Below are 26042 nucleotides of genomic sequence, written 5' to 3'. Positions count from 1 at the left end.
TAAGGCCGAATATTTAAAATTGATGGCCATCTGTGGACACATGACACTGGCCATCAGATCTACTTTCTCTTCTTAGTAGAATAAATTAAAAGTGAACTAAACCACCTCAAAAGTAGTGAAATGAAGAATGAAATGAAAACTTGGATTATTTTTTATCGGGCTTGTTTCTTCTTCCAAACATCAATTCTTAGAGTGCAGACATATTTACGATTTAGTACATATTGTACATACCGTGGAAAACGTCTTAATACTTTGAGTTGTGGAGTTGAAATGCTCAGTTTAAGACTTATTAACTGTGCAGCCATTCAGTTCACTCATTTTAATCCACCTGCACTCCGACTCCGAGTCCCTACCCAGACCTTTAACAGCCCCACGGTTGTGTATCTTTCCAACTGATGTTTTGCTGGGCACAGATCTTTGGCCGGGGAGATCTTACTGACAGCCAGTCAGTTACAGCTACACACACGCATACACACTCTCAAATACAAACAGGGACCATCTGCTCTGTCTCCCCTTAGGCCAAAAACACACACCTGGACAGAAACAGGCCAGAACCTTGCCTCCAGCACACAGCTACACACACACACATCCTCGTAATGCTATCTTTGTGAGGACACTCATTGACATAATGTATTCCCTAGCCCCTTACCCTAACCTTAACCATCCAAAACAAATGCCTAACCTTAACCATTACTCTTAACCTAATTTAAACCTTAACCCAAGTCTTAACCCTCAAACATCCCTTGGAAAAAGTGAGGACCGGCTAAAATGTCCTCACTTCCCATAAAGGTCCTCACTCTGTTGGTTAAAAACTCTTTCCGGTCCTCACAACGTAGTAAGTACAAGAACACTAATAGATGCACTTACACACACATGCACAATGGGCAAAGACTGTGCAGGTCTACACAGTCAGCCAAACAAGAGACACATAGACACACACACATACACACACAGATGTATCAAGCCACATACAAGTAAACATGGAAACAGTCAACACATCTGCAGATGCACGCAAATCAACACACATGCCCATGTCAGGGACAACATGTACACATCTAATGCTTCATTTGAGGTCAATATGAGACTGCAGAGATGGGGGAGAGTGTGTGTGCTGCTGGGGGGGTTTTCCTCCTCCTCCCCTCTGGACTTGCTGACCTGTAGATAATGTATATGTTCGTGTCCCCGTTCTCACTATAAAGCAATACAATTACAGTATGTCTGGCTTCTTCTTTTTTTTGTAGCCTTTATCGCAGCATTTATCAAACACAACACGTTTGGAGCTGTTTTATGGTCATGACCTGCCTCTGTTCACATATGTTGGCCCCTGCGCGGCTGCAAGATTACCAGCCCTGCTCAAAGGCATCTCTTACAGGCTGTAGAAAAGAACATTCACTTCCCTCCACTTACATTTTCCCAGTAGATCCCACAGGCTCGGCCCTGTGACCAGAAGCCTTCCACTGCAACGATGAAAATACTACAATACTGTGTTAACTCTGTTTTTCCTGGATCATTGCCTCAGACTCAAACACTATGCAAACGTTTCATTGCGGGTTTGGTAACACACAAACTGCATATTTACTGTATCCACTGTAATGCAAGTGTTTTTTGATGGCTGGGGGCTATCCCAGCATGCATCAGATCTAAGGTACCTGCATCTCATCACATGGCTACACAGACTTCCTTTTTATTTTTACTGGCTTGAGAACTTCATGGAAACCACAACAGACACCATGTTGTGTTTTCTACAGTTCAAGTCTAACGGTCACGACAATAAACAACCACAAGTTCAGAATGTATTTGTGGTGAGAGAGGACCCGTGGTGAGTCAGATGCAAAAAACAATAACTCCAAGTTTATAATTTCACATGAACCAACCACAATCTTTGTAATAAATCTGCACTTTCAGCTTACCTTCCAGGAAGTGTTTTGAAAGGATGAAAGATTAAATACAAAAATACAGAACTGAAAAAAAAACTGATAAAAGAAAACACACCTATGACGCAGCTGGCATCATGAGATCCAGCACACACTAGCGTATGACTGTCCAAGACCCATTTATTAACTGGCTTACTATCTCCATTGCCCTCTCAGACAGCTGTGAAGAAAAACATTGTGGTGCTGCTGTAAAAAAAAAAACAGCTGTTAGACAGTCCTCCACCGAGAGTTCATGAAAGTTGAGAAAAGCTGTTCTCATTTACATGCGTTTCTGTTTCTGTTGTCAGACAACGGAACATGTACGAAAGTCAATGAAATTAGAGAGCACATGTTAATGAGCAGTCGCTTCCAAGCTGCTGATATCTTCATTTTATCCCGACAAAAATCCCCATACAGCTAAATTTAAAACTGTGATCTATGTGTTACTTAAATATAAGTCTTTTTTGCAGTCTTTGTCATATAAAATACAACAAAGACTGCAAAAGCCACGTAGTATCTTCCTTATTTTGTATACAGTGCACAACCTCCATCTGACTGCTGCTCGGCCTCTCTGCCACTCACTATATGGAGTTGATGAGTTGATCCAGAGATACAGTAGATGTGCCGCTCATTCGGGGCAGTACTGGCGGCTCTCTTCTATGGAAGGCGTCCAAAGAGTCGTTCAATTTAACACAAGATGCTTTTTTTTTATTTTATTAAAAAAATAAAGCTAAAGCAGTCTGAGAGTGGGTCCACTGTAAACCAGCTCATTTTCAAAGAGCAACAGCGAGTGGGTTAATTAAACTTCATCATAAAATCAACTCTATCACTCAGTCATTCACTCACTCATTCTGGTACATGTGGGGGTGTAGCACTGGCCAAGTGGTAGGTGCATCCAAAAACTAGCAAGTAGGCCTTAAGTTGCCCAAATTCCAGTTCATCCCTCTGCAATACTATTTGATATGTTACTTATGTTGCATACACGATTCTGTCTGAAGAAACAGTCCAGGAAAAATATATTAACTCAATGTGAATTATGGCAATTGCTTTTCATGGCTGTAACTAATTCTTATCTTCATGACATTACTTTGTCAGTTTATTAGTTAATCATTTGAGCAATAAAATATCAAGTCGTAAAATGCTCCCACAGCCCTAGGAGACATGTGTGTAAATGTCTTGTTTTGTCCATCAAAGAGTCAAAAACAGTTTCCGATCATAGATAACTATCAAAAACAGATCAATTTCACCAAGGCCAGTGAGAAGTGTGCTTAAAAACATTGCTTCAATGATTAATCAGTGATCAAAATTGTTGCAGATACATTTTCTACATCAGCTAATCAATGAATTGTTCAAGCTTTAGTCAGATCGCCAACAGACAACTCTGCTGTTGAAAAATCTAAATTATCATCCAAAGTCTGACTGGGGCATCTATAATTGGAATTAAAGATTATCTGCCTTTTCATTATAGCCTGTCCTGTAAATATCCAACCACAATCCGCCCCATTAAAAGCCACAACACCTACTGGAACTGGTCCTGAAACAGCCCAGGAGTGAACTTGGGAACCAAAATAACCTCATCGCCTTCATGTCTACAAAACACTCCACAGGAAACACCAGCGCACACAACGCCCTGTGTTTCATCCTCTGCCTCCCTGTAGCCTACTGTTCCTAACAGCCATGCTGCATGTCTCATCTTTCTTCCACACACTCCCTCCTAACACACACAGACACACACATACAATGCTGTCTTAGGCCTCAAAATCCTAGAATATCACACTCGGCTACCAAGAAAGTCTCCACAGTTGAATGCCAAGTACTTGTACTTGTGTAGATATCCAGTAAGTGTTGGCACAGCAGAGGACAGGCTTCAAATTCTGTCATTTGGGCAACATGGCTCCAGATAAAAACTTTAATTTTAAAACTTACGTAGCAGCAGACAGACAACACTGCCACATCACCACCTTTAAAGTTACTATTGAAAACCCCTTAGCAATACACGTACATAGGCCTATATATGATGTGCTATATATACATCCTCATAATTCAGAGACATGTTTCTATCCACCTGATGAATCTAAATCCAATATTCAATCCCCTTTCAGCTCTGTTTTTGGTCTCTGGTGACTCCTGAGGGAAATATCTGGCTCTTTAGCTGCTAATGCTCCATTTTGTTCTCCAGCTAGTCGCCAACTTTGTCTGTCTGTTGCTTGGTGCCGGCCGGGCATGTAGCCTACACTGGGTTGTTTTTTTTGTTTGTTTGCTGAAAACAGCTGCCTGCTGCAGCCAAAAAAACGACACCCCGAATGACCCAAAATGGTAAAGCTGCTGCCCAGAAAACCAGAGGAGCTGAAAGACGTTCTAAAGCGTGGTAGAGCTAAGACGTACCAAAGAGATGGCCGACAATTATCTGTGTATAAAACTTGGATAATGATACAATTGTTGCTGGAATGCGTATGATGGAGCCGAGCAGACATGTTTGGGGAGATTATGACTATTAAACACAAGGTACTGGTATGGAAGAAAGACAGGTTGTTAGTTACCTAATAAGAGACACAGCTGTTTCATCTTTTCTTTCCACCATCGCTCTTTCTCTCTCTGTCCTGCTTCTAATCCATCCTTTCCCTCTCTGACTCTCACTTGTCTCCCTGATGCTTTCACTTCCTCTCGCAGCGTCTCTCTCTCTTCCTCTCTCTCTCCATCAGCATTCCTGAAGGTGTTCAGCATGTTCTATTTATGTGACAACCACGCATCCGTCTATCACACTGCACAAAGCAACACACCACTCAACCTATACTTATCCGGCTGGCGTTTCAGCGTGGGAGCCGATTTTGACAAAGTTTGTCTCTCGCCGGAGGATCGAGCCGCATAAAAACACACTGCGCTCATCTTGAATATTATTATTCTCCATTACTTTCTGTTCCTGTCAGGCTCGTGGTGATATGATGGGGCTGGAAAGGACTCGCTGGTGCTGTGTGGTGTTACACATCTCAATGAAAGCCAACTTGACAGCTCCACTGAAGGGGAGCGCCCAAGTTGTTCTGCACCGAATCTGTCTGGAGATAGTAATGGTCCACCAGAGTCAACATTTTTTAGCTGTTTTATCAGGGCAGTGAAAACATTACCACTGTAAAATCAGATTGCTACTCATCTAAAGGTTGCAAGGGTGAGGTGAACTATCTCAACTCCCAATAATGTTACTGTTTCATCATGGTAAGGACAAGATAAACACAAGACAATGTGACGACTCATGTGTCATCCAGGGTCCAGACACTTAGAGTTCTCTAAGAACTTGCAACTTTTTCTCTATGTTTTTCTGAAACCTCATGTTAATGTTAAAGTCCATTTTAAATGCGAAATAATGAACACGTCTACACCAAAGTTAATGGTGGTCTAATATACAGTATTTACAATATAAATTCAGCTAGTATAAAAGGGTACTTTAGAGGAATCATAAGACCACAATAACATGCAGATGCAAGGAAAGATGCTTCAGTTGTCACCTGATTTAGTTGTGTTGTTTGCTAAATCATAAAAAAGTTGTATCATGTATGTATCATATATTATTTTCAAATCATGTATAAATAGTAGGCTATGCTTACTTGGGTTAACATTCATTTTGTACACAGAGTATGTGTATTTCTCTGCTTCAAGACCTACTTCTTCATTTAAGAGTAATTCCAACCTCCAAGACATGATAGCCTTTATACTTAAGTTGGCAAGCATGAATAAAAGTTAATTATTTTTACTTTCACAAGCCACTTGAGTCCACTTTTAGCAGTACGACAAATACAGGTCACCGAGGCCACTCGCGTTGCTGCTTCTTCTCACTAGTGATGAGTTTGGGATGACCCCAATTCACCACTGCACAATGCATAACTCAGACATCGCTGCTGTTATGGTTTCAAGTACTGTATTATTAGTGGTTTGGCTTGGTTCCACATGCAGACACAAGATAATGTCTCTATGTCTGGGCTTGATATCGATGACAAATCATGCATCATCTACACTTTTGTGCTGATTTATGCATTTTCACCTGGATTCACTGTATCACATGTAAAACAACTTCTGCAGGAATCTATAGCAGAAATGGAAAAACTTAAATTTTATAATTAAAAAGTTTTTGTTACTTGCACCATGAATATAAAAACAAGTAACCTTGCACACAGTGTACCAGAATAGGCAACTGGAGTTTTTTCAATTAACTCGACAGCCCAATTACAACCGGGAGAAAATATTAGCAGCCTGTGACAGTGAATAATGTGTTAGGCAGAAGATGTCTAGGTAAGATACAGACTTTGGCTCACCAGAGTGACAGTGCCACGGGTCCTATCTGCAATAATATATATAATATGGTTCAGACACTGGAGAGCACAGCACTGATAAGAGACAGATAGCATCAGCTCCAGTCTATTGTGTACCACAGGAAATTAATCCGAGATGCAGGCTGGGCAAACAAAACCTGCATGCATATCAGCCGTTCACACACACACACACACAGTATATGACTCACACACCGCCCATACACCCAAAAAGAAAAAAAAAAACACACCGATGCCATGGACATGCAATTACACACCGTACCCTTATCTAATCTTGGGTGTAGCTGTATACATAACAAACATGGAAAATGTACCGTTGAAGGTTGCGACAATTAACAAAGAAGCACAGAGACGCACAAAAACCAATTCAGGACTGTGTCCAAGTTAATGGAAGAGAAAGTGAGAGTGTAACTCCCCTAGGCTCATCCTGTGCAGAGGAATGTGCTCACACTGTCAACTTGCAGTGGTTTTACAAAGGAGAAGGTGACCCATACATCCCCTGAATCTATCTATCTATCTATCTATCTATCTATCTATCTATCTATCTATCTATCTATCTATCTATCTATCTATCTATCTATCTATCTATCTATCTATCTATCTATCTATCTGATGTGATGTGATATGATATGATAGATACCCACAAGCAAAGAGATACAACAACTTGAATTAAATAAATAAATAACAGACAGGGCATCAGAGATTAGAGAGAAGTGAAATGGAAAGTAATTTCAAGGAGCTATTATCAAGATTGGGTTAAATTCCTCATGTTGTTTCAGAGTCTTAAGACAAAAGTTTTTTACCTTTGATGTTGAACCTGGAGGCAGAAGACTCAGACTGGCTCCAGAAAGATTCATTAGGGCTCAAAAGTTCAGGTCATGTTAAGGTCTCTAGAGAATATTATTACCTGGTTGTTAAAGATACTGTAGCCTATAGTATTAGAATAAAGTCTGGCCGAAGGCAGACTGAGGTGCGCAGGGCTGGGACATTTAAAAATGCCCAGTGTTTACAACAATCTCGGTGGAAGGAAGCAGCTCAGTTCCCTGACTCGGTGTTCCCGGAGGAGGGGCGGTGCAAAGAAATGGAGCTGTGGGCGGAACCGGGAGGAAATCACAGCGTGCCCCCCTTCTCCTCCTCACCCTTCCCTTCACTTCAAACCCACCACCACCACCACCAACCCCTCTTGTGAGTTGCAAAACACACGCAGCAGATTTCATCAACATGATCACAACGCGGATCCATGGATCGATTTGGCTTTGCAGGGGCACTTTTTTTTTGTTTATCAGCCTTTTCCTGTGTTGCCCTGTGCATGATCCATCCGTGTCTCGTCGCCTGCGTGGCTCTGCGTGCGATCTGTCAGCTGGCAAGACGTGGCCGCTGACAGCCCTTTAGTGGGAGGAGGAGGACATGGTAGAAAGAGACGTGCACAGATTTTGCCTTGAGAGAAAAAGTTCAGCAGACAAACAAGCAGTCTGAAGAAGTTAGAAAAATATCACATCACAACTAGCCTACGAGTCCCAGAAGGAATGGAGATGAAAATAGGCTATGAACTTGTGTAGCCATACTGACTATCGCAAGTCTAAGGGAATATAAGCGATACCACAGGGGGATATAAAGTGCAATAAGGTCACTTAAGTGCTGCTGTAAGTGAATATTTTATTGTATTAAGACTATGTGTGGCTTTGGGGAGCTAAGGTTGTTGTCAGCAGCACTTCATCTGCTGCCTGCAACATAGTGAACAGATTGATAATCGCATTTGGAGGTGCACAGACAATACTGTTATTAGCCCGTTATTCCCGGGGAAGCCTCCGGCCGCTACAGCTACAATTGGTTTTAACGAACAAAGCGCGAGGACGCCTTGTTGAATGGGCTCGCGCTGTCTGTCGTTTGTTTTGCCCGCAAAAATACAAAATGTAACGGAAATGACAGTCCGGCCAAAACACGTAGACGGTATAACTAAGCCTGGATATTTATGACAGAGCCGCTGCACAGTGTAGTAGAGCTGACCTGAAACTGCTGCACCTCAAAGCGGCCATCAAATTTTAATTGTGTTATTGCTCATGTTCCTGTTTAGTCCTCAGATAGGGCTGCTACGGTACACGCAGCGACTCACACAAACACACACACAACCAGCTGCACACATGCTGACCGAGAAGTGGCCAACATGACAATAACATATCTACCTACATAGAGACAGACACACACATACACGTAGGCCCCATGTAATAAATCATGCATGTGTATACGCACACACACTCAGACTGACTGCCGGCTAAGTTCCAATACTCACTGCGGCTGTGTTAACGTTGCTGCCCTCGGTTGTGAAACAAGCTCTGGGTTTCCATTAAAAAAAAGGAAAAGCCAAAAAAAAAGGGGGGAGGAGGGGCAGTCTTATATATCCTCTTCAGTTATTCTGCTGCTGCCAAAGCTCAGAGTGACGCTCGGTAACGTAGCAGACGTCCAGCCGCGGGGGAATGCTCTCCTTCGGGTTGTCTCCCCCTCTGTCTCCCGTCTATCTCCTCTGTCTATCTTTCCCTCTTTTCCGTCTTTGCCAGCTCCACCACTGGTGGCTTCCCCACTGCCCGGGCGCTCCCGTGACGTCACGACGGTGGAGAGCGCGCCCCCGAGACGTACGCGCCCCTCCCCCTCCCCACCTACTCCTCTCTTCCATTATTAATACAGACAAACACTTTTCTTTTGTGTACAGTGCATCTATCTATCTATCTATCTATCTATCTATCTATCTATCTATCTATCTATCTATCTATCTATCTATCTATCTATCTATCTATCAGTTTTGAGGAAATTACATCAATGGACATCACTGCACCTGTGATATTAAATTTTTTCAGTCCATCCATACTTATATTAAATTTGTTAGTCACCTTACATTTGCAGTCTGTATACATGTCATTCATACAGATACGATTTAACAGGTTATCAAATAGCACCACTACAATAAGGAAATACGGGGGTTTCTAATAACCTTTTTCATAGCAGACTTGTCAAACTCTGGTGAACTAATAGCATCATTAACAGCTTCATTGCATTGCAGTAGAACTAACTGATACAATTAGTTCCACCTGTGTTGTTCCTCCAAGAAGACAAAATGTACATTTCTATTACATGTCAATGTTCATTTGTCGAATATTCCTTAATCTACAGACTGTGTGTTATTTCAGCTCAGAGATGGCCACTAGGAGGAGTTCATTTCACACATTTTGATTATTAGTAATGTCAGACTTGGATTGATGTAGACATAGATGACTTCTACTCATTCGTTCAATTTTAATTAAAGAAGCATCTCATCTTAATTATGTTAATGTGCTCTTTCTGCAACCATGCTTTTTCAAATGACAGCAAGATCTATGGCACGTTCGCACAAACACAGTCAGTCAGTTTGTGTTTGATGAGTGAATGACCTACATACAGTATTGGGTAAGAGTAAAGAGAATGTGGCATATTCCATATAACTGGTCACTCTGATCCCGCATGTCTCCTTTTTTTTTCTAAATCTCTCACATACAATAATACATCATCCTAAAGACATCTGTCCAACTAGACACTGAGCAAAGACAAAGACATGCACACACACATACACACACACACAGTGGCCCAGTTCCCTGGGCGCCAGTCAGTCAGACAGCTGAGGTATAAATAGTTTGCTGGCTAAAGTTCCCCTTGAGAGAAACACATCAGGAGTGGTGGACCAGCGCTCTCTTCTGAAATGTCTCCTCCACCAGCTCCATCAGTATGAACCCTAACTACTTATTTTAGTTGCCAGTATGTTTTCCTATAGTGATAGTGAGGGCTATCATAATTAGTTCATAATTCTATCCACCATATTGATAAAGGTATAGATCATTAACTCTTATCAGACATGAGACACTGACACACACACTGGACCTGGGGTGTCACGTTTCTTTTTCAGGGAAGACACCAAAAAAAATGCAAATTCTTTTACAGTTTTATTAAGCAAAATGTTACATGTCACTTGCAAAATATGTTACAAATATGTTGAAGCTCCTTTCTCAGATATGTTTTGGTAATGTATACCATTTGCATGATTTGATATAAAAAAACATTACATGACATTAAATTGTGACATTAAAAGATGAATGAATAATGAACTCCAAAGTTGAAGGTTTTCTTGTGAAGTGATCTAAACATAAAATAATATCAATGTAATACACCGTTCTAATTAACACTTATCCTTTATTATGGCATATTATGAGGAAAAAAAGTGTACATGCAATGAACTGCATCTCCACAGACAATGTAAGTCAGAAAACAACAGCCTGGAATGATGGTTACACAATGGTGCCACTCTGTGGTCATATACAGGTATTACAATATGCATGACTTGCGCTTCCCTTGAACAACTAGAAGTGAACCATATCACCAACTGTCAGTTTGCAGATATGCATTTGCACATTTTATTTTGTGTGTGTTTGTGTGTGATGTGACACCTTAAGTTGCATGACCTACAGGAGTGATTACAAGTACATTGCTGTCATCTCCATAAATACCAAAAACAGGGTACAGCTTTTGCCTGCCACTGAAGGGATAGCCAATAGGATATAGTAAAAATGATTTTGCTGTGGGTATTTTCTCAGTGAAGTCACATCCTGTGTATGAGTAGATCAGAGTCCTGGCACCAACGTCATAGAAGGACACCTCTCCCTTCTCATAATCAACAAACACACCAACTGTCTGTGGCATTTGCTGCTGCACGGGTCCAGTCTTAACACTGACAAAAGAAGAGCCATCTGGGCAACGGGTTCCAAAAAGTGGCCAGCCCCACTTTTCAACTTCGGTGCTGTTTTCATATTTAAAGGGTTCTTTGACCACTCCTAACACCCAACCGTTGCTCCCGCTGACTCGAACCTCATAGTAGAACCTTCCAGAGGAGTAGCCATCTTTCCCTAAGACTTGAGGAGGACATCCTTCCACAGATATAGCTTTAAAAAACACTTGCAGTCGGCTTTGACTAAATCTGAGTTCCTTCCCATCTTCAGTCATCACAAGTGAGGGATGAACTGTCCTGGCATCCAGAGTCACATCCACTGCATTACACTGCTGGATCATCATCAGCTTGTCCTGAGGTGGATCCCACACTTCATTAATGAACTCACCTGAGCTCGGTGATACCGCTGCATCAGGTTGTTCAACATTCTCACATCCATCAGGCAACTGAACCTCGTGAATAAGCATCTCCATCTCATTACTGAGTGTGTTTTCCATCTGAGCCACTGCTTTTTTAACCACTTCCAAGTAAGTCTGTTGACCGCTGTCAGAGAGATCATGTGTAGGTGTAGGTATAAAGCTTGAATGTGTGTGAAACAGTTCTTGGTTAAGTGCAAGGGCATCTAAAGATGGCCAGCTCAACAGGAAGTTAATTTCATCCTCTGTTTGTAAGAGATGCTCTATTTTTGATCTTTTCCTTCTCAGCTCATTGACTTGTTGCTCCAGTTGTGTCACGTGGTCTTCAACCTGCTTCTCTGCTGCTTTCTCTGTCTCTTGGATCGACTCAGTCAGCTTGGCTTTGCTTCTTTGGAGAGAGGCAGCCAGAGCAGCGAAAACCTCATCAATATCTGCCATCTCCTTATCCAACTTTTTCTTCCTCTGTTCAATTGAATATTTCATTTCCCCAATGCTCCTGGTCTTTGTGTCTTCCATCATTTTCATTTCGGACATCACGTTCACCAGCTGGGCTTTCCTCTCCCAGAACACATGCTCTAACGGGACAGCTTCATGCATCACATGGCTGTCTTTCAAACACATGAAACAAATACACATCTCGTCTTTGCGACAGAAGAGTTCGAACATCTTGCCGTGCCTCTTACAGATCCTTTCTTCGAGGTTTGACACAGGGTCAATCAGCTTGTGCTTCTTCAAAGCCGTGACTCTCTGATGAGGCTCCAGGTGAGACTGGCAGAAGGAGACCAAACACTCCATGCATGTCTTCTGGGCTTTGAGCTTCAGCTCCGGGCAGATGTCACACAGCACCTCCCCTGGTTTTGCAAGTATTTGATCTTCTCCCCTCACTCTCATGTTGTTCAAACGCTCCACCATATACCTGAACTCTGTGTTGACCTGAAGCTCTGGTTTACTGTGGAACGTCTTTTTACAAAGGGGACACTGTATCAGGTCACTGCTAGACCAGTACTCCGTGATACAATTTCGACAATAGTTGTGTCCACATGGAGTAGTGACAGGCTGAACGAACTCATCCAGACAGATCGAACACTGGTGCTTTTCTTCACATGGATGGCTGCTGGCCATGTCTAGATATAAGGAGATGATTTGATTATTATGAGTTTTTAAGAGTCGGGATATGAAGGATACATGTAATATGCAAATGTATGAAAATATTGGTTTCTATTAAATGCAGCTGTCGGTTAGATTCAATATGCCAACACTTTATGCTAGATGACCTTTACAATGTTCTGAGTGAGTGCCACCAAGTGCCACCTTAACCCACCAGAGTGTCCATCTTAAGCAATGAGTTACATATCATCTCCTGTGTAGTCTCCATCTTCAAAATATGTTCAATCACAGTAAAAAGTCATTCTTGTATCCACCCATGAACATCTGCAGTATCATTATCTACAGTAAGTGTGCTCAAATGGCATTTTGACCCGCATTAACGTCATGGTGTAAGAGTTTATCTTCCTAGGCTGACCAGTCACCAGTGGAAATAGTGATACACAGAATTTCCTGTGGAAAATTACCAGCGGAAACGGCTGGAGTCAATTAGACTTTGTCAGCAGTTCATGACGATGCAGAATGTCAATGTTATGATCTATGCCAGTATCTGAGGACCTCATGTTCTTCTCATGATTAGAGACAAAAAGAAGTTCAAAGTAGGGTTAAAAAGGCACACAAGAGCACTTTAGTAACGTAAGCTGGAAATGTGCCACTATTTATTTCACCTGGAAAATTTGAAGAAAACAACATGCTTGGTCCATTTTGAATCTGTGATTGAATATGGACCTCCATTGTCAGTATGCTTACCGTACCGTACCCCCAACACATCCTAAATCTAGTTCAACACTGAGTCCGTCAGAGTGAAATATGATGACCTAATTAATAACATATTTATCATGGATATAAGTACTAACTATACCCAACAATGGAATAAGAAATAGGCAATAATTTGTTAAACTTTACCTGCAGTGAAGTCTGTGTTGTCTGTGAAAAGTTAGTAGTTTCGTTTCTTCAGAAAGACACATGATCCCTCCCTTCTCCCACCCCTCCTCTTCTTGGAAAAATTTGGTAACTGACTTCAGCAGCCTTGTCCCGTCCCCTCAAACAGTAACAGTTTATTATTCATTTTTTTCAACAAAAGTAAAGATTATCTTGACAACATGTGGTTACTTTACCGTTTCTATTTTATTAAATTAGTTTGTCTGTTGTTTGTGACAAAAATTCAGTTTTGCCAAAAAAAAAAAAAAACACATTTGACCAGCCCTCTGGCATAACACCCAGTTTCATTTCTAGATGAAGTGTTGCAAATGAAAAAGACGCCTTAAAAACACATTTCTGAAAAATAAAACAAAGTTAAATGTCAGCCATTTTAAAATTCTTCAAGCTACAAGCTATTTGTAAGTTTGCTATTGCTACATACTGTAGCCGAAGATAGTTTGATAGCTATTTACATACAGTACCAGTAAAACAAACATATTGCCAGTTCAGTATCAAACTTGATTCTTTTACTCACCAAGAGCTGTCTCCAGAGGTGGAGGGCAACTCTTTTATTTTAATTCTGTTTTTTAATTTTATTTATTTGTTCTATTTTTTTCTTTTTCTTTTCTCAGATAGCCCTAACCATCACTTTTTGATACCACGTCACTGGGGTGTTCAGTCTGCCTTGAAGACAAATCATTGTTCAGAGGGAGTATTAAAAACATTTATCAAATAAAATAAATTAAAATACTGAAAACACGTCAGTCAAGATAGTACGGCTATAAATGCTAACATTGGCTATGTAGCAATAGTTTCTCTCTTCACTTTTGTCATAAAGTTTGTTCTTAAATGAACTGAGAGCTGAATCTTGGTCAAAATGACTGATCAAAATGTTGTAGAAATAGTTTGCCTGATAAATACATCCCTGTACTTGGTCTATTTTCTGTCACATAAACCCACACAGAGCCATTAGAGCTGCATTAAAACTAATCTAGAGTAATAAATGTGCAGGTTGCATTTGACCTCTGACCCTGTGATTGTGGTGGTATAAGCAAAAAAACAAAATGTTCAGAATTATAACAATGATTCATGCTTTTGAGTGCCCCCTCTCCCTCAAATTTCATTGATCTTGTTAAGGTGTGTTATTCTGACATCCTACACTAGATGGCCCTATTAGCTAAGAAAAATGAAATCACAGCATAGCCAAAGTGCTGTCCCAGTTACATTACAGTAAAATAATCCATAAAGTTTACATGGTTTATTTAAAACACTCAGAAAAAACATTTTGACACATTTTTATTTATGTTCTTCGACAAATGTTTAGGGGGGAAATTAGGCTTGTGTCCATCATAGTAGAGAAAAACATTTGTTGAGGAGGTACAGTAGTTACAAACTATATTTTAATTTAATTAACCTATAATTTAAACATGTTAAACATCTACAACAACTCTGCTGAAGCTGATGTGAGTATTGAAGTTACACATCAAGCCAAAAAACATCTTGTTATGAGCTATTGTGTGTGTGGTAATTTAGTTTACTGTAAAACATAATATTCAACAGTGTGTGTGTCTCAATGAATGCGCATCATAAGCCACGGGAAGTATCCAGAGCTCTTCATGCCGAAGGTGCTGATGAACAAGTTGAGGACTGTGGTGATGAAGACTATGATGGTCGTTACATTGTTCAGGTAGTCCAGTCGCTTCTGGAGAGCAGAATTATTCAGGTCCCGGCGTCCTGTGACACACGCACACACACACACACACACGCATACACACACATACAAATACATAGTAGAGAAAGAAAGGTTTCAAACTATACTTGGTGCTGACACACTGAGAGGATGCACCATGTTTTGATTCCCCTAAGAAAAATTTCACCTTGTCCTTGTACTTTTATCAATGGAGTACACACACATACACTACATACACTTCTCATACTAATGTTACTTTGCATAATTTTCACCCCAGTTGATCCGTCACAGCGACAAATCCACCAATACTCAGCAAAAACCACAATAAGCAAAACAGAGGTTTCAGTTAAATCACTACATTTATTCAGCTTTCTGGAGAATAATGTGTATATGTCTCTTATTATACCCTGGTTTTTGACCATTTTTGAGATTGAATCTTAAAAAACATTTTCCTGAAACAAGTTTTGAGAATAAATAATACAGGCATTAATGTTAACATCAAGTTTTCTAGATTTTTTCCATTACTGCCCACCACACAAGGTAGAAAATTTCAAGTTTGAAACATACACAATGAAGTGGAGCGCATGCACACTATTTCAGAAATAAAAATTCAAGCAGATTATTGTGGCAAAAGAAGATAATACTGTAGATATATAGCTGGATGTTCAGTTGGTTAAAGTGAAGATATTTTAGTTGGATTATAGCCTGAAATCAGCATTTAAACAACATTGTATAATAAATAAAAAATGTGGTGTTTGAACATATGTGACTTGTGTCTCAGCTTTAAAAGTGCACAAATATTTTCAAATGAATTTTAACATTGAATCAAGTGTTGTGCTTGTGCGAAGAGTGTGTGGGTGTGTGAATGCATGTGTGTAAATGTGTTTGATATGAGGGTACATTATGGAGTTTGTGCAAAGTGTGTGTCAGAAGTGGAGTCGAGCCAGCAGCCAGCGGAAGAAGCCGGTCCTCTTGGAGCCGAAGAAGCTGACGAAGAAGTTAATCACCGTGGTGACAAAGATGACGCCTGTGGCAAGGTTGTTCAGGTAGTCGAGTCGTTTCTGATTGGACACCACGTTCAGGTCCCTGCGAGCTGCGACGCACACATACACACACACGCACAGACACACACAAACACGTATATTTCGAACAATTCAAACATACCAAGCCAGATACACACACACACACAGAGTTGATGCATACTCACATGCCCAAACACACATAACAACATAGTACCCCATTCCCACACACATACACCAATGCATCCATACAAACAGCAAATTCACACTCTCTTCAGTCACATGCCCCCCAGCCTCTGCGTGATTTATGTCACGTTTTGACCAGACGTATGGTGACAAAGTTGATGGCTCATTTGTATAAAATAAAGCGAATCTCCTAAGTGAAGGCTGACTTTTAGAGACAGTTTGACAGTTGTGACATGCTGCTGTAAACATGGTGTCTGGTTTGTAACTTATAAGCAAACACACTTTTCTCAAATGTGAATGAATTTTACATGCTGCAAATACTGTATAAAGTTAATGTAAGAAACACAAGTGAATGCGGACAGATGCAAATTAGCTTTGGGCAGCACAAAGGAGAAGTTGCGCCCCTGTGATTGTTGCTGGATAAAGTCAAAGGTTTTTACATACACTTAATATCGCAAAAACAGCAGTAATACTGTAGCAATAAAAAAAACTGAAATATGCAATAAATAGGTCCAGGGGAGCCATAACTATCTGTATACACAAAATATAGCCAACGGTGTAGTGCCTGTGGAGCAAATGCAGAATTCCTTTTTATTATGAGAAAGCCGGCCCGGCACTTAGTGCCACCTCCTGAACGGCATGCTATGTAAAGAGGATGAGGATGTTTATACGCTGCACCATCAGCCTCATCTAGTGGCCACATAAAGTATTGGAATTTGCGATAGTGCTACTTTAAGTACAAGGGAACTTGTCATGAAGCAAAAATTTAGTGGCCAATAAAGTGTCTGTATCCTCAAAGAATTGTCCTTTATTATGGGAAATATCCATATTCGCTTAACAGTTGACAATAAGACAAGAAGTCAGAAGCTGGTTAGCTTAATTTAGCACAAAACCTACACACTCACCTTTGTTTCTGTGGGGTCATTCCTATGTTCCCACAGCCCTATGTTCCCACAGCCTTATGTTCCCACATTTCTAACTTTTGTTGTCATTGAAAATTAGGCCCCATGTTCCCACAGCCCTTTGGTCCCACCATTGGTTGGGTTTAGGCAATGAAGAAAAGAGTTGGTTAAGTTTAGTAAAAAGACCCGGTAGAGGCTAGACAGGCCAGATAGATAGAGTCCAGATAGGTAGATAGAGTCCAGTGGGAACATAGGGCCTAATTTTGAGAAAAATCTTAGAACTGTGGAACATAGGGCTGTGGGAACATAGCGCTGTGGGAACATAAGGCTGTGGGAACATAGGCATGGACCCGTTTCTGTAAATTAGCGAGCTGTTGCTAGGCAGATTTTGTTACTCATAGGCTCATAGCTCCTCTGTGTTCCTAGTCTTTGTGCTAAGCTAAGCTATCCAGCTTAATAGACCTCGGTCATGCACTTTTCTGCTCAGCTTTTGTTAATGAGTACACATACAGAATGTGAGTGTGTCTACTAAGTGTGCCTCATAGGATAAAACGCTGGAACATCCATCGCAGCAGGCAGCTGCGTTGTGTGCCGAAGGCCGCTTTGATGATGTTGATGATGAGGGTGAGGAAGATGAGGCCGGTGACCAGATTGTTCAGGAAATTTAAACATCGCTGACAAGAGGGGAGGAGGGTGAGCTCAAAACGAGCTACACACACATACAGTACGCACACACATGGATAATGCATGCATACACACGTAGATAACAAGAACACACACACACAGAAACATACAGAGACACACACACACACACAAATCCAGTTGGTCTTTGGCCCAGTCCATTCATACTGAATAAAATCAAAAATATAGAAATGCTATAGCAGATTAGTAGTGTAAGTACAACAATAAGTTACAGTATGTGTCTCTGTGTGTGTATGTCTGTGTATGTGTGAATAAGCATCTCTTCCTACTTTCCAAAAAGATTTACAATCTCCCTACATCGGAGAGTCAGAAATGCATCCTGGGAAACAGGCCGGTGCGCTCCATCCCAAAGACAGAGATGAAAATGTTGGTGACGAAGATGAGGAAGACGAGGACGGTCGCGATGTTGTTCATGCTGTCCAGGCGCTTCTGGTTGGCCTCCTCACTGACATCTCGCCGTGCTGCAACACACATGTGCACACACACATGCACGCACACACACACAGCAAAAATAACAACAAAACAAGATTCTACACTAAACATTGATTCGTTATCGTTTTGTAGTTGTGTTTTATATATATGTATTTGGTGGCTTGGTTTTGCACCTAAAGTAACTGATTTACAACAAATCAGCATGTCAGTGAATTAATGTGTTAATATGATTGGTTAAAAACATGGAGGGTGGATTTCTGAAGCAGAGGAGGATCATTTTGTCATGCTCACCGATGATGATGATCAGGACTCCAGCCACGATCTGAAGAGCCAGGGAGAAGGAAATGAGCGTCAGGACAGCGGCGTAGTACCTGAGGACACAGAAAGAAAATGACATTGAAATATTGGTTGAGGCAACAGTACATGTGGTAGCCTACTAATGCTAACTGAAAAACTTAATGGCATAATAAGTATACACAGAAGAGTTACGGTGCATTTTATTATGATCATTGTACTTCTTAAGAATGTTATCGCTGATTGCCTTGTTGCTACAGTGCATCTGATGCTGATGTTGATGTGTTGATGTTCATGATGCACTAGAGAGGGTCTCTCCTGTCTGTAGTCTGGTCTACGCAGATGAGATTCACTTTCTACCCTGGGGGATTAAGTGTTTTGTATCGCATTGTATGTATCACATCGCATCCCATTGCATTGCATCGCATCGCATCGCATTATATTGTTTCATACCATATCGTGCTGTATTGGACCATATCATATCGTATCGTATCATATCACATCGTATTGTATTGTATCATATCTATCATATTGTATCATATTTGTATCATATCATATTGTATCGTCTGGTATTGTATTGCATCACATCGTATCGTATCATATCGTATTGTATCTTATCGTATCGTATTGTATCGTATCGTATCATATCGTATTGTATCTTATCGTATCGTATTGTATCGTATTGTATCATATCGTATTGTATTGTATCATATCATATCATATCATATTTGTATCATATCATATTGCATCGTCTGGTATGGTATCGCATCACATCGTATCGTCTCGTATTGTATCTTATCATATCTTATCGTATCATATCGTATCGTATTGTATCTTATCGTATCGTATCGTGTCGTATCATATCGTATCGTATCGCATCGCATGGTATCGTAACATATTGCATCCCCTACACACACACACACACACACACACACACACACACACACACACACACACACACACACATGCACTCTGTACCTGTATCCAGCTCCCTGTTCAATGACAGTCTTCATGTGTGTGATGTTAGCCAGGAACAGAGCGATGTCCAACATGCCCTCAGCTGCCGTCTTCTTCGTGGCATACAGATTCATGTTCAGATTGGAGACTGAACCTCCCTGAGAGAAAGAAAGGGAGAGAAATTTCAGATTTAGAGTGATCCTTCACTTGCTTTGCAAACACACTTTAACCTTCTACCCCAGCACTAAGGATAAGTGTGGCCTAAAAATGCACATAAAATAATGAAGCTCAGTCAGAAAGACGACCCCTTCTCGTCACAGTCTAAATCAGCCAACTTATAATTCTCATATCCTCTTCGTCATCCATCTCCAGTCTTTATATCCAGCCAAGCCAAGCTCATCATCACAATCAGATCTCCAGCTTTTCCTCTTCCTATCTTCAGACTTCCACCAGTGTCTAGACCCCAGGGGGGATTACGCTTCCAAGCACCTTGCACCTTAAGTGTATTTTTTTTTTCATCACACCAAATTTAGCTTCTGCCATATTCCAGTTGAGCCAAGTGGAGATAAGGGTTTCTTCCAATTTGGGCTTTTTTTTTTTTTGCAAATAGAGAATTTGCAGTTTTTTCTCTGGTGGGTCAAGTGCACAAACTGCAGCTCATTTAGAAGTAGTTGTTTTTAGAGTGATAAAGATTTGCACTTTCTTGCACATAAGGAATTTCAAATATTGAGTTTGTGTGTGCGTGCGCACGTGTGCGTGCATGTTTTGAATTATTCCTATTTTTCCTATTTCCCCAGAACAATCATTTGATAGAGAAGTGGGAAATAACAGGTGAATAGCGAAGAAAGAAATTACTGTTTTGTTTTCTTTTGTAGTGCGTGTGTGTGTTTATGTGAATGTGTGGAAGGAGGGAAAAAAAGGAAACATTACAAGGAAACATTAAACATCATTACATAAAATCTTACGACTCCTAACACATGTCATGAACAGAAAATTGGAGATTTAAATTATTTTCTGGCTCCAGCGCATGGATTGCAGATGCACATGTTGAATTTATTAACACTGAGCCATAGATTAAGGTTTTCTGTCCACAAAAGGATCGTTTTACTCCTGGCTGTGTCGGTGCAGTTTGAATCAGCACTGTCTGTTTTTCTTTAGGCTGCACAGAAACAGACATGTGCTTAAGGAAGACACACAGAAAGTCAATCATGGGCACACTAGGGACACTTTGTACTTTATGATCTCACTATGCTGTAATGTGCTTTACTGTTCCAAGAACACTGTATTGACTGCATTAACACTGTAAATGCCCAAATAACACACAACTATAACAATACCAAGTAGCAAGTAAGATCAAGATTTTTTGAGACGTAACCTCCTAAACACTACCAGTGAATAAGTATGCTGTGATTTATGGAGCAAAAGATGAGGCTTTAGTTTTTATATTTGCGCACCAAGGCAACCTGAATGTGTGGATCAGCCACAATGCATAAATGTGAGATGGTAGAAGCATTTTGACAGACCTTCAACACTTCACGTCAGCTGGTGCTGGTCTTGGTGCCCTCTAGTGGTGGCACTACATGTATACTGAACAAGAGGCTACAGACCACACTTAATCCATCTATACAACCATCTGAGTTATTTGCAGCTGCTGAACCCCCCCCCTCCCCCCTCCTGTATCTCTCTGATGGAGACTGTCCCGAGACAAACAGCAGCATCAGTTGCAATAGTGAGTCAATAAGTAAGGAAACTGAAGGTGTCAATTGATGACAATGTTTAATCATGATTAATCACATGAGTGTGCGTAGTTAATCAAAATCACACATTTTTTATTTGTTGAAAATGCACCTTAAGGGGTGTGTTTAAAAATGGACAAACATGCTGCTTTAGCAAATTATAACTTTGTTATACATTAAAAAAAAAAAAAAACCCTCCAGAAAAGCTAAGATAGTCCCCTAACCCTAACCCGGTCCAGTTTGCAACATAATTCACTTACAGCAAACTATGGACAAAGGCCAAACAATAATTTAAAAAAAAAGAGAAAGTAGTGGCATTTGTAGGAATTTGCATGAAGCCATTATTATCTTTTTTTTTTCATTGTGCAAAAGCAAGTAGGATGTCAACATCTCTCTAAAGCCTGGAGTCTGTGACAAGTCAAGTCAAATCAAAGCTCTTTGCAGAAGTTAGTTCATTTGAAGCATAGGCTAATTAATCCAACGCTGCACGATGCACTATACTAACTACTAATCACTGTATGTTTGTATGTTTTCAGTTGTTATAATTCAGTTGTGTACTCCAGTATTCGTGGACAGGGCACACATGCATCATGACACTGCGTTGGATGTCGACACAGCGTTCTTGCTGGCTGAGATCACGCGCCTTGGTTTCTTCCTTGTTGTCTGGCAATGCTAACTCTTTCCAATTCCTAGGAAGTTCACCATCGGCGATAACCGACCGCACCACAAGACAGCTCTCTCACTGTGTTTACATCCACTTCCCTCTCGCCCACGAGGACTGGCACCCTTCCTTCGGTGTGGAGACAGCGATTTGGCAGGTGCAGTCTGGTAACAAATAGCTTTCGCTGAATGTGTTTCTTAAGAGGTCTGTGGCTTATCATGACTGGGCCATCATTTCTTGAATAAGATGTTGACGCTGACATTCTCAAATGTAGCTTTTGGACTCTTTGGGTGCCACAAACCAAAAACCAATGCAAACTGATCCTGTGCATATGAGGAAAAATATCTTCTTTTTTTCTGAAATACCCTGCACCTTGCATTTTACCAATCACAGTGTGATATATAGAAAATTGTGATCATCCCTCTTTGACCAACAAGTGACCTGTTCTGGAGCCATGTGATATACTGTAATGTTGTGTGGTGTGCTGGAAAACTTGATTTTATCCCCCCATGCAGCGTATGGACGAGTACAGTTTGATCCAGACTGGGTTAATCTCCAAGAAAGTATGAAGCAATTCCTAGAACTGCAAGACCGTCAAAACACTATGAACACATGTACCATGGGTTCTTGTTTTTTTTTGAGTGTGCAAGAGAGAAGGAGAGAGAGAGAGAGCAGGGTAGGAAAAAAGAGAGAGGGGGTGAAAGGAGGAAGAAAGACAGGGAGGGATGTGAAGAACAAAAAAGAACAGCGTCAGATAGAGACACAGGGAGAGAGTGAGAGAAAATGTATGTATATATTCTGGCCGGCTTCCATCTTTTCTCCATTGGGGACTCATGTGGTCACACTTTATCAACATCAGCCTTGGGCAAGCCGCCAAAATACACACACACATAGACACACACACCTACACACATACCACAACCAAAACATTGGAATGGCCTACATACAATTTTATGGCCCATGTGTGTTCACTTAGTGTAATGTCTCTCTAAATGTACTGACTGTGCTTTTATTGCACTTAATCTGATCTTATTTTTGATGTATCCACATATGTTGATCAACTATTCCCCTTGCCCTTTGTTTCACCGCGCAGGTAGAGGGACCATAGATCTTTATTTACAGCTGCAGTCTGGAGAGGTGGTTGCAGGAGGTCAGCAGGGTTACACTCATTTACCCTCCAAAGCTGTGAATTACAACCAGGTGGCCGCGGGGCAGCTCCATCATGAACGTCCAAGACTGACGACTCGCCTCAACATCACATTGGCAGTTACTTAAATGGAATGAGAAAAAGGTTCCTGCTCCTTTTCTTACCTTTTTTGCGAGTGGGCACCAATAGAAAGTGCCTTTTCCCCCCTAATCATTCACAATCCGCCTTCCCTACACTAAAAGAAGGGATTTGAGGTTTTAGTTACCACTAAACTCAGCACAACTGTCAAGTTGAGCCATATTGAAATAGGACGTCTAACAACAAACCTCAATTTTGGATCAGAAGTTATTAAGGTAAGAACAAACCTTAACACTGCTTGTTTTTCTCAAAATACATAATGTTGGACAGGTTAGATAAATGGATCATCAAAGTAAATTTGACAGTTGCAGTTTTTTTTTTTTTTTAAAGCCAAACATTGTTTTTGGACAAATTTAGAAAATGGAAAATTTATTTTTGTCTGATATTTCACCAAAAATCCCCAAAATGTGAATCTCTTGAGTGACATCAAAGAAAAAGTCAATAAATGGTAAAATACTTAAATCTGGATCAAAGTAGTAGTAGTTTCCATTTCTAGCTTCGCCGAACCTACAACGTCCTGCTTCTGAGTCAGGCCAACGGTTGAGTACAGCTCCATACGCAGTCCTGAGCTAAGTGAGTAAAATGCACTTCTCTACACAGAGATCTTTTTCCCACTGGTTTTGGTGGATGTATGTTATTTATATAGTAAATTCTCCCTAGAAATCCAGAGGCCTTGTAAAACCCCCATTCCTGAAAGCCACCGATCCACAGCTGTGGGCACAAGGCCACATCACATAATGTACACATACATGCACACACACGTGCACGCACACAGACAGACACACACACACACACTCTTGCACTACTATATTTGAGGGGACTCATGATTGACGTAACGCATTCCCTCAGTCCTAACCCGAGCCCTAACCATCACAACTAAAAACCAACCAAACTAACATCAACCAAAACCTAAATTCTAACATCAAAACCGCAAAGAAAAGGATTACATCTCAAACATTTAACTTGTGTGATTCAGCAGTTTTGTCCCCGCAAAGCTGTCAGACCTGACAACACAAATATAGGAAAACAAGGCGCCACACACACACACAGAAACCCACACACAAAGCACAAACTTGATGTGTACCTGTTTAGACACACCCAGGGCACATGTGTGCCAACAATATAGGCCTATACAAAAATATGCTTTCAAAACTGCATGTTTACACTTCTGACTGTGCACGCACACGCACACACACACACATCAGACCACATTGGAGGCCCCCCTCGATCTCACAGGAAGTGCTCCTCCCCTGGACTCCGATTGGCCGCTAAAATAACCAATGGGAAGGGAAGCCCAACAAGGAGTGGAGCTCTGGTTCTCTTACAGTATCTTATTTTAACTGTCTGTCTCTCCATCGCTCTGTCTGTCTGTCTGTCTCTCACTCTCTCAGCACTTGCCTATGCCTTGCCTACTCTTTTTTTCTTCTGCTGCTTTTTTCCACAGCGCTCACTGCCTGAAGGCATCGTCTTTCTGTTTGCTTTTTATGTGTCTTCCATAGAGTCTGAGGGAGTAGGAAGAGAGTAGAAAAGCAGATGAGTAGAAACAGATAGTGACACAAAGAAGAGCCAGCATGAATGGAGGAAGAAAGCGCAGTGACAAAGGGATGAATTGTGTTTTCCCTTGCTGGATTTCTGGCAGCAGAGAAGTGTCTGCAGTTATGACGCGCTCAAATGATTTTGGCTGTAAACATCAGGCCTTAGAGTTTGCCCAAAACTAGGAGGAAACTTATACTTTCACTAACTAAGCTTTAGCTACAATGTTCAAAATCATCATATCCAAGATTTCCAGATTTTATTAACATTTACCAACATAGCCATTCAGCGCATTATCATCCAGCAATGGCTTCTTTATACAGTAGATTTCTCATAAATGGAGGAACTTATCTTTCTGGGGTTATTCAGTGGAAACAATGCATGTTATGTTCTGGATGTGAAAAGCTTACGTATGCATTTCACATTAGGTTTTTTTTTTTTTTTTTACCTCAGTTAAAGATGTAATACTACCTCTTCTACTACTATACTGAAAATTACAATGCTGTTTTTTGTGAGGTAAACTTACTGTTTTATAATGGAGTCTGGTGGCTTTGAACAGCTGATTCAACAGTTGTTTCGAATTAAACGATTAAAAGAATCATACTTAAAAAGATTAATCTCTGCAGGAATCATTGAAAAATGTTGCAGCACCATCTAAAACAGTCAAAGCCAAATTAAGCACATCTACTGGACATACTCTGACTTTGGGTGTACTGCTCTTGCTTCGTAACTTAATGATTGGGATTTTTTTCCCCCACCATCAACTAATGATACTCAAAACATGAAGGAAAATAATGTCCCACATTTGCAGTTATCAAACACACACCTGCTGTTACCACTAGCAACCACAGGTGTCACCAAAAAAGACAGGCCTTTGTGTAATTTTAAAGTTTGACTAATGAGTCCTTACAAACAGCTTGGGTCACTGTCACCACTGTAATAGTGTCAATTGGCAGACTATTAGCACTCTCATAGCACTGTGAACATATAGCTGAACATAAACTGGAACATAGACTGACTCATATTCATCCGATGGCCAGAAACAAGACTAGAAAAGATTGTTTCTCTGTATCTCAATATGAATCTGAGACTGTTTGCCACGTCAGTTTTATAATGTCATAATATACTGTATACATTTAACACAAAATCTTCATAATGTGCATTTCCAGGGTGAACACTCAACATTTCTTCCACTTTCAAAGCTGAAAACATTGGCAAGGATTCA

At 40.7% G+C, this 26042-nt stretch overlaps 3 protein-coding genes across 18 annotated transcripts in view; all 3 read right to left on the bottom strand.

The window, feature by feature from the left end:
* The window catches only part of LOC146962624 (ELKS/Rab6-interacting/CAST family member 1-like), a 118251-nt gene extending 109402 nt beyond the window's left edge, over positions 1–8849 (bottom strand). For 6 of the 10 annotated variants that reach the window (XR_015035105.1, XR_015035107.1, XM_085769586.1 and 3 more), the window contains exon 1: positions 8523–8842. The gene's annotated coding sequence lies outside the window, so the exon portion shown is untranslated. Of the gene's footprint in view, positions 1–7035; positions 7243–8522 lie in introns of those variants that run through there. The other 4 variants (XR_015035106.1, XM_085769581.1, XM_085769585.1 and 1 more) reach the window with 4 other exon arrangements.
* Positions 8850–10431: 1582 nt separating this feature from the next.
* LOC146962623 (tripartite motif-containing protein 60-like) lies at positions 10432–13471 on the bottom strand. 2 transcript variants are annotated; one of them, XM_085769527.1, is made up of 2 exons: positions 13406–13471; positions 10433–12519 (listed from the first exon to the last, which is right to left on the bottom strand). In XM_085769527.1, the coding sequence occupies exon 2, from the start codon at positions 12515–12517 to the stop codon at positions 10703–10705; it is 1815 nt and encodes a 604-aa protein (XP_085625653.1). In that variant the 5' UTR covers positions 12518–12519; positions 13406–13471; the 3' UTR covers positions 10433–10702. The 2 variants fall into 2 exon arrangements, with proteins under 2 accessions (XP_085625654.1, XP_085625653.1); XM_085769528.1 differs by lacking the exon at positions 13406–13471 and having other exon boundaries at positions 10432–12517.
* A 1338-nt stretch (positions 13472–14809) lies between these two features.
* The window catches only part of LOC146962622 (ninjurin-2-like), a 31551-nt gene continuing 20318 nt past the window's right edge, over positions 14810–26042 (bottom strand). The window contains exons 2-5 of one of the 6 annotated variants that reach the window (XM_085769318.1): positions 19624–19760; positions 18643–18722; positions 18217–18380; positions 14981–15154 (exon numbers count right to left, since the gene is read on the bottom strand). In XM_085769318.1, coding sequence (XP_085625444.1) covers positions 18226–18380; positions 18643–18722; positions 19624–19760 — 372 coding nt within the window. In that variant the 3' untranslated portion in view covers positions 14981–15154; positions 18217–18225. Of the gene's footprint in view, positions 15155–15450; positions 16204–17727; positions 17927–18216; positions 18381–18642; positions 18723–19623; positions 19761–26042 lie in introns of those variants that run through there. The other 5 variants (XM_085769317.1, XM_085769314.1, XM_085769319.1 and 2 more) reach the window with 5 other exon arrangements.

The sequence above is a fragment of the Trachurus japonicus genome, chromosome 23 (assembly GCF_045865225.1).
Source record: "Trachurus japonicus isolate A0001 chromosome 23, Traja_1.0".
NCBI lineage: Eukaryota > Metazoa > Chordata > Actinopteri > Carangiformes > Carangidae > Trachurus > Trachurus japonicus.
This window is presented reverse-complemented; position numbering and strand designations above follow the sequence as displayed.